This window comes from Coffea eugenioides, unplaced genomic scaffold (genome assembly GCF_003713205.1).
Source record: "Coffea eugenioides isolate CCC68of unplaced genomic scaffold, Ceug_1.0 ScVebR1_3403;HRSCAF=4609, whole genome shotgun sequence".
Taxonomy (NCBI): Eukaryota; Viridiplantae; Streptophyta; class Magnoliopsida; order Gentianales; family Rubiaceae; genus Coffea; species Coffea eugenioides.
Genome location: NW_020863978.1, coordinates 1 through 12,373, shown reverse-complemented (window position 1 = coordinate 12,373; position 12,373 = coordinate 1). Strand labels below are relative to the sequence as shown.

The window sequence follows — 12,373 nt, the reverse complement described above, 5'->3', positions numbered from 1 at the left end:
AGTTAGCAGGGCAAGAAAGAAAAGCACATTCTGAGAGAATATCTTGAAAAAGACCCTTTTACCTTTGGTTGTGGATTGATATTTAACATTGCATGTACATGCATGAGTGGGTTTTTTTTTTTTTGTGCAACACTCGATAATAATCTATTCTACATTTAGTACTACTTTTACTCTAACCTATTCTAAAGGAATTCAACTGGATCTATGAGAGAGTCGACGAAAACTAACCACCCTTGAATCAAACGGGTGCATTACACACCCATCTGAATTTGGAAAATCATACCTGTGACAATTGATGAGAGACCAGATTTGAATACATGGTTGGGTTAGGCAAGCACTGTATAGCTACAATGCTTTATGCGTAGTTGCGACCTACGACCTCAAGATCTATGGCGAAGTGCATATGTATTCCTCCTTTGTGTTCCCTCGCCAATCTTTGACACCTGGAATACAACCGACACTGGTCTCTTCTCATTCAATGTCCAGGATGAACGTGAACGTGAACGTGTTGCCTATAGCAAACGTTCGCTATTTATTCACTAGTTCTCCTGCTTCATACAATACCCCTTTCAAGAACCAAGACAACCCATACGCCCATACGATTCCTACCATTCTATCATCCATGGAGGAGACATCAAAAAAAATTCATACGCCTCCTAGATTCAGGGTTCTGCTGTTCCCATGGCTAGCTCATGGCCACATTTCTCCCTTCTTAGAACTATCCAAGAGACTCGCCAAAAACAACTTTCAGATTTATTTTTGTTCCACTGAGGTCAACTTGAATTTCATCAACAAAAACAAAACCTTAGATGAGTACTTCTCCGATCATTCAATGGAATTAGTACTACTGGATTTGCCAGATATGCCCGAACTCCCTCGACACAATCACACAACAAAAAACCTCCCTCTCCATCTCAAATCAACCCTCAAGATTGTGTTCTATATGGGAAAAACCAATTTCCAAAACATCCTCAACACTTTGAAACCTGATTTGCTAATCTATGATGTTTTCCAACCTTGGGCTTCAGAGCTGGCTGCACTGAATCATATCCCTTCTGTTCATTTCGTAACCTGTGGAGCAGTAAACATGTCTTTCTTTTATCATTGCGTGAAGTATGGATTCTCCGGGTTTAACGAGACTTACCCTTTTCCTTCAATTTTTATGAGGGATTATGAAATAAACAGGATGGCAGCCATTGCCCAAGGATCCAGCACAATCGAACCCCAAGAAGCTCAGTTATCTCCTAAGTGCTTTGAATTATCTTCTGATATTATTTTGGTGAAAAGCTGGAGAGGAATTGAGGGGAAATATATTGATCACTTATCTTTATCTTGCGGGAAGAAGGTCTTAGCTCTAGGTCCTCTACATGAACCAGAAGATGATACCAAGGAGGAGGAGAATAACTCCCATATCATCAAGTTTCTGAACACTAAAGATCAATCATCAGTGGTTTATGTTTCTTTTGGGAGCGAATACTTCTTGTCCCAGGAAGAAAGGGAAGAAATGGCATATGGGCTGGAGCTGAGTAATGCTTATTTCATATGGGTAATTAGGTTTCCCGTGGGAAATGCCATTACCCTTGAAGAAGCCTTACCAGAAGGATTTCTCGAGAGGGTGAAAGAGAGGGGGTTGGTGGTGAATGGATGGGCACCACAGGTTAAAATTCTTGGGCATCCAAGCACGGGTGGTTTTGTGAGTCATTGCGGGTGGAACTCAGTGATCGAAAGCATATATTATGGGGTTCCATTGTTAGCCTTGCCCATGCTTTATGATCAGTTTATTAATGCTAGACTTGCAGTAGAGATTGGTGTTGGTATTGAGATTCTCAAGGACGAAGATGGACAGATAAAGAGGGCCGAGGTTACTAAAGTCATAAATAAGGTGGTCGTTGAGAAGAAAGAGGGAGAACTACAGAGAGAAAAAGCTAGAGAATTGACTAAAAAGTTGAGAGAAGAAGGTGAAGGAGAATTGCTAGAAGCAGTAGAGAAGCTCAGGTTATTATGCAGCAAGAACAAGTAACAATATCTGGTAGTCAGCTATGATGACTTGGCCTGGTTTGATAAGAACAACTACTCCCTTCTAGAATTTAGTCTTTTTGCTATCAAATTTATTTGTATTCAAGCACGTAAAATTGTTATCAAATGGGCGTCCGTATTGTTTCGAATGCGTGCGTATTGAATCCTGAATTGTGGTGATCCTGTTACTGAGGAAAACTATACATACCCTATAATTTTTTACGATGCATCATCAACGCTACTATCCGGCAGTTCAACGGATCACAGCAAAAGGAAAACAAAATAATGGCTGAAAGGAATGATCATTTAGATTTCTAACGTGCTTAATTTGCAATGAGAAGTATATTTTCTCCCGTGAATTACGTAAGAAATTAGTGATAATATATTCATTAGCATTCTCAGAAAATCACAGAGTTAGTCTACTTTGTCAATATGTTAAAAATTCATGACATCACGTAACTTCTTATGTTGAGGAGAATGATCAAAATTCATGCTTTTTTCTAGTATTCCTGTTAAATACCAAATGGATGTTCATTAAAAGAAGTTTTCTTTTCCTTTTTTTCGTACTCAACGTTGGGTCTTAAAAGTGCGCCCCAATACCTAAAATTTTACACACAGAGGACCAAAATGATGCTGTATATATCTCAATCTGGTTTTATAGTAATTGGGATAAAGAACCTATTTTCAACCATTCTTATTACGTTAAAATATAATCATGTACAATTAATTGGAAAAAAAAAAAATTGCCTGCATATAATGATCTTCTTCAGTATGCCAAAACAAACATCCAACCAATAATGTAGCAGTTCAATTGAAATAATTCCCATTTGACACCTACAATCAACCTCGAAAATTTTTTTTTTTCTTTTCTATATGTCTGACTGATTAAATTTTTTTTTATTTTTTACATTTTAGTTTTTTGTTTGTTCTTGAATTGCTTGATTATGGTATGGATTTTGTAGGTTGAAATTCACTCCATTGCCATCCCCATGTGTTGATAGAAACCAAATATCTGCAGAAAAATCAAAATGCCTCGGCGACAAAATGGCCACATTCTGCATTAAACTGAGCTGTCCGATATGGCCCAATGGAAAATTTCACGACTTGTACAGGCTGTTGTATTTCCAATATTTGTCACCTAACAAATACGACAGTTTAAAGGGCCGCCTTCTAACTTTTGAGACTATTAATTGCTTTTGTGGTCCAATGGGCTGGGGAGTGGGTGGAGTGGGCCAACCAATTTTCAGCTTCGCTGCCGAATTCCCCACCGTACAAATGAAGCATCGCAAAAATTTTCAGCCTGAACTTTGTCCAAATTTCCTCCTCCTAATAGTAATACTTTTTTAGTGAACGTAAAAATAAAACAAGCTATATATGATTGACTAATAATTAGGATTATAAACTCTCACAAATCGATCTATATCCTGAATTAGTTCATCCCACTTAATCAAACTTTCATGCATCAATCCATAGAAAATTTTTTACGTTTTTCAGGAACACATTTTTTCAATCAATTCCACATACATTAAATCGTTATAATATATTTTTCTATAAAAACTCCTAAAAATAAAAATAGCAATCTTAATTGATAAATTCTAAGTTTACTATCAAAATCAATAACTAGTTCTGCACACTCGTGAATAGGGCAGCCCAAAGTCGCAATCATTCGTGCATAGGAAATTGTTTGTGAAACCAAAAAAAAAAGGAAAAAAGTTAAACTTGATTCTATTTACCATAAGTTTCATCAAATACACAAGTCAAGTTGTGAGATCTCTAAATCGAATTTTTTTTTTCCACACAAGTGAATTTAAAATTCCTCTCATTATACCATACAATCCAACCCTTCCCTCCGAGGTTTGAATGCTCTCTTCGCAGGTGCAATTTCAGTACGGAGCCTGCGTTATAAGATTGTTTGTGCGGAAAAGGAAAAAAAAAAAAGAATACATTCAACTCGAAAAAAAAAAAGAACCAAAAACTTCTGTGTTTTTTTTTGACAAGACAATCAATTAACTTTCGATTGAATGTGTAATCTAGATTTCGAAACGCGCAAACGCCATTCCATATGTAAGTGACAAATGGATTAAATTCCAATAATTATGCTGTAAAATATTATTGGAATTCTCTGGCTTTTTGTTTCAATAATTTTACCTCTTTCTTTTCTACAACCACCTTATTTATGACTTTAGCAACCCCTTCCCTCTTTATCTGCCCATCTTCGTCCTTGAGAATCTCAATGCCAACACCAACCTCTACCACAAGTCTAGCATGAATAAACTGATCATAAAGCATGGGCAAGGCTAACAACGGAACCCCATAATGTATGCTTTCGATCACAGAGCCCCACCCGCAATGACTCGCAATACCACCCGTGCTTGGATGCTTAAGAATTTTAGCCTGTGGTGCCCATCCATTCACCACCAAACCTCTCTCTTTCACCCTCTCGAGAAATCCTTCTGGTAAGGCTTCTCAAGGGTAATGGCATTTCCCACGGGAAACCTAATTATCCATATGAAATTAGCAATACTCAGGTCCAACCCATATGCCATTTCTTCCCTTTCTTCCTGGACAAGAAGTATTCGCTCCCAAAAGAAACATAAACCACTGATGATTGATCTTTAGTGTTCAGAAACTTGATGATATTGGAGTTATTCTCCTCCTCCTTGGTATCATCTTCTGGTTCATGTAGAGGACCTAGAGCTAAGACCTTCTTCCCGCAAGATAAAGATAAGTGATCAATATATTTCCCCCTCAATTCCTCTCCAGCTTTTCACCAAAATAATATCAGAAGATAATTCAAAGCACTTAGGAGATAACCCACTCTTTTTCAATGTTTCGGACCAATATGGGATATCATTCTTTACTCATGAACCTAACAAATCTCCCCCTTCATGAGTAACCTCTCACATTAAACCTAAATTTACAAACCTTTCTTCGAACCCACATTAATACTCAACGCGAACACTTCTTATCATCTAAGGTCACCTCTTCTCACAAACATGGACCACTCTTCTTCAACATCCAAACTGCATTCTAGATCCCTGCTAACCCTTAACTTCTTGGTCTAATACCAATGAACCCCTTACCAAACCCATGGCGCACGTGGTCCAACACGAACCAAACTTCTTGGCACTTTAGTCCACCACTAAGAAGAGAATTTTTACCGGTCCAACTCCGAGAAGAATCCACTTGCCCATGAGTAGCCCGGTCTCGCAATCTGAAACTCTGATGCCGATTTGATAGGAGAAAACATCTTAAGAGAGTCCACTAAAGAGTTCAATATGTAAGTCAGGAACCCAATTCTGATCCAAAAGTTTAATCCATTAGGTTTCGAGCCCTTACTTACATATTAACCGTTCTTTCTCTATCTCTCGGGCCAATGTGTGACATAATCCTTTACTAAAAAAACCTAATATATGGTAATTAATGTAAACTCATTTATGCGGTCAACCTTCACGAATCTAATCATTATTTGACATTTTGCTTGATTAAGTAAAATCGTCAATTTCAGAATTTGTTGTAGCAAAAAGTCCATGAATTTCTATTTTAGACGTAGCATCGACTCTAAACAGCCCAATTAAACCTACACAGGTGCAAAACTGCCCAAGTCCACTACACACTGTACGCATCTTTAACCATGATTACAATTGACCCAAATTTAACTAACGGGCTGCCCTCCTACTTTTATCATCGAAACCAATTGTGACCACCCCATTGCCAAATTTCAGGTAACGAAAATATTTCTCCCATCTAACGAAAGTATTTCTATCATTTGTAAAGATGGAACGAGTTTGTCCATAAGACTCAACTCAACTGATATGAATGCTAAGTAGTTCTGACTCTTGAAGCCTCTCTTTTTCCTTCCTGTTGTGAGGTTTGACATCTTCGTGAACTAAAAATTAAAAAGAAAAAGAAAAATCGATCTTATGGTTTCCACGGCCCCTTTCAATTGAAAATTATTTGTTCCCAACAAGAGGATGGATGAAGGGCGGGGAAATTCTATATTCGAGATAGAGTAATAACTTAGCAACTTTTTTTTTTTTTTAAATTTCTGTACATTGCTGGTACACACACACACACATTTTAGCCAGACAGTTTCCGAATCGCGCCTCAACCGACGTTGTAATAAGACATTTAAAGCTTTTCTTTGTGGAAGCACTTTTCTTGCACGTACGAAAAGATAATCAAATCTGACAACCCCTTCGCTTGCTATATGTCAACTTGGATTAGGGCTCTATATTACAAATGTCAGTCTACGACTGAGATCCATGTTGTAATTAAAAGCGTGTGTGTACATATAAAATTCAATAGTGTACGTAATTAATGACGCGCGAACTAGAAAATAGTAGGGATGGCTGTGTTTGTTTTTCTGCTTGAGGAGTCCAAATAACTAATAATAAAAAGAAAATCTAAACTGCTACATTTGTTTCCTGGTAATGAAATTGGGTTAGACTTTCAACATCTCATTGAAAGCCCAAGATGCAGGACTAACCAACTCTAGGGCCACATTTCTTTCTTTCTTGCTTCCTTTCCCAAACAATAATGGATAGTCCAGGACCGTTTCAATTAACTACTTCTTTGGTGCTTTTCAATCGAAATAAATTATCTTCTTTCTGGGACCATTTTGATGCTCCTACCAGTTGCCTTGTTGAGCTCATCGTTCTTGCACTTCTCAAAATCACTAAAGTGACTGCCTAGTTGGAAAATGGAACATATTAAATCTGACCGGTCGAACTAGGGAAAAAAAAAAAGAAGAAGAAAGAATTGCAACTGTAGTCAATAATATTATGCATCAAAGTTTTTTTTTTTGCCTTGAAATTTTCTTATCAGGAATGAATAAATTTAAGTTGCGTAGCTCTTCGCTAAGGTTCTCTTTCACGTCTAAACTGGACCAACGTTTTTCTCTTGGTTTTGTCCTCTTCGCTAAGGTTCTCTTGCACGCCTAAGCAGGACCAACGTTTTCTCTTGGTTTTGCACGCCTAATTTAAACAGGACCAACGTTTTATCCCGGTCAAGATTAAGGACTTACAGCCGCAAAATGACAATGATGTGAACTGACCCTGAAACCATGAAAATGCGTTTGAATATTTGATGGCATGGAATTCAGGATTAGCATGAAAAAGTTGCAGAAAAACACAAAAAGAGGAAGAAAAAGTCGGGATCTTTGTTCTGGATGCTCATCTCAATGGGGTGTTTGTGAGGCTTGAGACAAAATTAATAATTGCAGTTGATGCTAGATATCGGAAGAGCCAAAAGTAAGTATTGTGAGACAGAAAGTACAAAAACTGTGGTTCAAGAAAATCTGGTGTGAATCAGAAATATGTCGGTGCTATGCTTTAGTGAAATACTTTTCATGGTATCGAAATTTGCCTGCTTATTCATAGCAAGCAGCAATATCTGATATGCGATTGTCGCATTTACTCCATGTTCACGTGATTATGTTTTTTTTTCCTTATTCTCGTACATTTTTAATTGGTGATTTTCTCTTCCTATTGCAGATTTGTCTGGTATAATCTATCTTTCTATTTTTTGGACTTCTATATCTCAAGTTTTCATGCGGTGAGTAATTAATTGGATCGAAGAAAATGTTGTACACACACATAAATATAATGTGTTAGAGCCCCTTCAATAACGTTCTTTATGTTAGGTTCACAAGTAAAGAATTTTGTTCCACATTGATTCGAAAGAGATGGAGAAAGTACACTTAATATATAAGTAAGGGTTCGAAACCTAATGATTTAACCTTTCGGATCAGAGTTGAATTCCTGACTTATATATTGGACTCTCTCGAGACGTTTCCCCCGTCACTTTATGATTTTCAATGAAATCATCATTCCCTTCTTTCAATTAGTAGAAGAAAGATTTCGAATATACAAACGAAATTATCCAAAATCTAGCAATACTAACACACGTATAACACTTTGGTTGGCTGCTTACAGAGTTCATAAGCCAGATGCTTCAAGAAACTCCAACAGTACAAAGTTCTTTATCCAAAAAGAAGAATAGTATTAATGTTTTTTCCTTTTTTTCCTTTTTGGGGTCACAAAGCTGAATAAGTAAGGCAAATATGTCTGGTATTCGTTCAAATATTTCTCCTTCCCCTTTGGAACAAAGAAACCAGAAAATGGCAAATAAGCAAACCTAAAATTGCTTTGTCGAAACTTCAGTCTGTAGCATTAGATTATTTATCATTTACCCTCTGAAAATTTCCAACGCCTGCTTCCTTACAGCCTAAAAAGATATCTCAAATTACCCTACAACAACTGACATTTGTGGCACAGCACTTTGCGCTTATAGATGTGGCTACAATATAATGGATCCAAAGGTCATCCAATCGGGGCATGGTCCATAACAGGCCCATTCATTTCATCATTGGTTTTTTTTTTTCTTAATCAACACAGGGTATCCGAATCATTCCTTATAGGGTCCGACTAATCCCCCTGCGGTCCGGGAGAGGAGGTCCCACTTCACACCGAACACGATAACAACGGGACTCGAATCCTGACCGAATCCAGGTAAGTTGCCATACCCTAACTAGGGAGAGTGAACCGTCCGAGCTGCCCCGCGGGGCATCATTGGTTTCTGGAAAGATGGAAAAATAGCAGTGAGCTTTTTAGTGAATCAATTACTTTTATTTAAAGTGAATATTGTTACGTACAATTTAAGCCTTACCACCTTATCATTTAAGCCAATCCTTCTCCCAATTATTTCAAATTCATGAGAAATAAAATGATCAAAATCTATGTTCATGATTTTCTTGAAACAAAAGGATTAATTAATATTATCAGCACTGTACACTTTTTTTTTTTTTGGGAAGCAAGCACCGTATACTTTTATTTCGAGATTTCACCAGTAGACAAGACTAGTTCCTTTTTTTTGTTTGAAGGAAGACAAGACTAGTTCCAATGTAATGGAAGTAGGAACAAAGATCCAAAATTTGAGGATGATCAATTTGGCATTTCTCACTTTTTCTTTAAGAAGTTTTTGTTTCGGCACACAAGGTAAGATAAAATAAGATACTGAAAAAGAAATAATGCACCATAAACGACAATTGGTCTTCGTCGAATTTATCACACAAAGGAATCATATTCCAGTCTCTCAATTCAAAGACTCAGAAAGAGCGATGAGACGTCGTTCTCCCTTTATTTTTTTTCTCTACCTTTATTGACTTAAATTAATCAGATGAAACCAAATTTATCACGCCTTCTCAGATTAATTTGATAATAACTAATGCTGACATGCTTAGTCAGACAGATTACATCGAACATTGCCTAGAATATTTGTTTTTTTTTTTATTTAACGAGAATATGTTATATCGGGTTGAGTTTAAAGAGAAAAAAAATTGCCTGGGGATAATTGAGATGCTGATGATGTCTGGAAGTTCATCTTCTAGGTTAGAAGCATTTTATTGATTAATAATAATCTGCAATTCCCACTCACTGGTAAGTCGGACCACTTGCAATAAAAAGGCCAAGCCATTGCGAAGAAAACAGGCCGGCCTCGGCCTTGTGGGGGTGCATCAGTAATCGATACTCGTTATCATTGCGTCGTTCGATGAAATATTAGTGAAGATTGTTAAGAGCATAAATTTTGATTTCTAGCAAAGCTATTATATCTGAAGCTAGTACCATACCATACATGCACAACTATCACACCAACTGAGAAAAAGAAAAGAAAGAAATTCAGTCTACAATTCCCAATGTTACCAAGTAGCCAAGAACTCTCCTTTAGAAAATCTACCCAACCCCAAGTTGATCGGAAAGAGCCTGAACGGCATTCGGCAGGGACATCAGAGTGACCATTCTTTGAGTATCGGTTCTAGGCACTGCCGCAACAGACAGCAACCAATTCCGTCAAAAACTTCTGCTAAGTGCTAATTCATTCAGTAGGATTAAGAAGCGGACCAAAAACTGAGAAAAAGGAGTACAAAAAAAGGAGTGGGACCTCTATAGAACATCATAGTCACATGCAATTGTGAAAAAGGTCTGATCATTGGATCACCATCAGCCTCATCCATCTCACACGAATCCTATGACTCCATGACCACATTTTTTTGGCCCTTATATAACCACAACCGCAACCAGTCTTCCATTACAGCAGTCATCAAGGCAAGTGTGCCTTTCTTCTTTGTAGAATCATGTTGTTCTCTCATTCTTCATTCTTTTGTTCCATTTTGCCTCTTTTTCTTGTGATCCTATTATCCATTGCTAGAGTTGATGTAGTCTCAACTGTTCCAACTAAAATCGGCCAAGGCTATAGTTTGATTTCTGTAGAAGAGTCCCCTGATGGAGGTATAGTAGGCCTGCTCCAAGTTAAGCAGAAAAACAATGTCTATGGACCTGATATTCCTTATCTGCAGCTCTATGTAAAGTAAGTTCTGTGCAATCGCAATTCCATAACTTTCCTTTCGTTAAAAACTTGACCTTTTTCTAAGTTCTTGCATTTCTTCATTCAGGACCTTAGCTTGTTAACGAGCTTTTTCTGGTCAAAAATTTATCTTTTCTCGCAATTCTGTTTCAAGCACCTTCTGAAAATGTCAAATAAATCTTCTTTGTCAAAATTTGATCTTTTTATTTCTTGCGGTACTTTCTCAGCACCTTATACATCATATAAAGTACATGTACTTCATCAAAATTCAACTTTTTTGTTGGTACAGTCGTCCTTCTTTTTGAGTCACACCTTAAAATTCTGGCAAAAAATTTGATCCTCTTCTGCTGTGCGATGGCTTTTCAGGCATGAAACAGATAACCGTTTGAGGGTTCACATAACTGATGCACAAAAAGAAAGATGGGAAGTTCCATACGATTTGATACCAAGAGAAAAGCCAGCAGCACTGAAGAAAGCCATAGCTTGGTCAAGAAAGAACCAGAATTCAGTCCTTATGGCATCATCAGAATATGAAAGCAATGAGCTCATATTCGCCTTTACTACTGACCCTTTTAGTTTTGCTGTCAAAAGAAAATCAGATGGTCAGACCCTTTTCAATTCTAGCTCTGATGAATCAGACCCTTATAGTCCATTGGTCTTTAAAGATCAGTATCTTGAGATTTCAACCAAACTGCCACTAGATGCTTCGTTGTATGGTTTGGGGGAGAATACGCAGCCCCATGGAATCAAACTGTATCCTGGTGATCCTTACACCCTGTTCACCACTGATGTAGCAGCCATTAATCTCAACACTGATTTATATGGGTCCCACCCGGTGTACATGGACCTGAGGAATGTGAATAGGGAGGCTTTTGCCCATGCTGTTCTACTGTTGAATAGTAATGGGATGGATGTTTTCTACGCGGGGACTTCTCTGACATACAAGGTCATTGGGGGCGTTCTGGACTTTTACTTCTTCTCTGGTCCTACTCCTTTGGATGTTGTTGATCAGTACACTTCCTTCATTGGTCGCCCTGCTCCAATGCCCTACTGGGCTTTTGGTAAGTTTTTGACTTTTCATTTAGTAGCATTTAATGAGCTAAACATGTGAAGTTCATACAACTTATATAATGATTGAGAATTTCATCCAAATTTGATCCTAATTCTTGTTGCGTTTTTCTTTTCTCTGACAAAAGATATGTGTTTCCAAATGTTTACCACCCACTTTTACTATTATTATTGTTCAGAATTAAATGGTTTGCTTAGGTGCCTAATCATTGAACAGTTTGGTTTCACAAGTTGAAACTAGTTTTATCTCATCCTGCATTTTTTTGCCGGTGAGTGACTAATATTTTATCTTTTTACGAGATATTGTAGACTTTCTTTAGTTTTGCTACATTATACTTGATGAGTCCTTAATTCCATTAAAAAAAAAGGTAGTCAGGATGGGAAGAAGAAACGTTTTTATCCTAAGCAAATCTATAGTAACATTAGTTTTTGCAGACATGAATTAGACAGACTAAAGACATTTCACGAGGAACAGAGGAGTTACAAATATATTAGAGCCTAGTTTTTGGACAGAGATTATCAAATTTTGGAAAGTGTCGGGTACCTAAGCAGATATGGTCATTGGACTTGGGCATACTGAATTTGTTGTATATTAGGGTACGACAGTCTTTTCCTGGTGGAGATTCGGAACAACTAGAGTTCAATAACCAGAAACATGTTTGTTCAGACTTGATAGTGTTAATTAATTAAAGAATCACACGGGTTAATATAAGACAAGGTAGTCGACATTTTAATTACTGGTATACTAAAGTCTAAACTAATGTTTACAAAGGAAAAAGCGAACCAAGGAGAAGGTTTTCACTGAGACGTGTCTGAAAAGGATTGCCTGTCCTCAATGATTGAGATGATGATATGTAAATCGTGTCCTGTGGGGCAGTTTTTGCAATTATTAATGCATGTGCAAATTTGTTTTCCATTTTCTTTT

The 12,373-nt window shown here is 37.3% G+C and overlaps 3 protein-coding genes across 3 annotated transcripts; 2 read left to right on the top strand and 1 right to left on the bottom strand.

The window, feature by feature from the left end:
* On the top strand, positions 1 to 2,165 carry LOC113757890 (beta-D-glucosyl crocetin beta-1,6-glucosyltransferase-like). The gene has a single exon (XM_027300966.1). It carries the CDS (start codon positions 404 to 406, stop codon positions 2,018 to 2,020), a length of 1,617 nt encoding a protein of 538 aa, XP_027156767.1. The 5' UTR covers positions 1 to 403; the 3' UTR covers positions 2,021 to 2,165.
* A 1,960-nt stretch (positions 2,166 to 4,125) lies between these two features.
* On the bottom strand, positions 4,126 to 10,030 carry LOC113757888 (beta-D-glucosyl crocetin beta-1,6-glucosyltransferase-like). The gene is made up of 3 exons (XM_027300964.1): positions 9,958 to 10,030; positions 4,552 to 4,779; positions 4,126 to 4,478 (listed from the first exon to the last, which is right to left on the bottom strand). The coding sequence occupies exons 1-3, from the start codon at positions 10,028 to 10,030 to the stop codon at positions 4,126 to 4,128; spliced, it is 654 nt and encodes a 217-aa protein (XP_027156765.1).
* Positions 10,031 to 10,101: 71 nt separating this feature from the next.
* Positions 10,102 to 11,441, top strand: LOC113757887 (alpha-xylosidase 1-like; the record flags this gene model as incomplete). Its single annotated transcript, XM_027300963.1, has 2 exons — positions 10,102 to 10,383; positions 10,747 to 11,441. Coding segments are annotated over exons 1-2 (928 nt in total), but the record flags the coding sequence as incomplete, so codon positions are not given.
* Between the last annotated feature and the right edge of the window lie 932 nt (positions 11,442 to 12,373).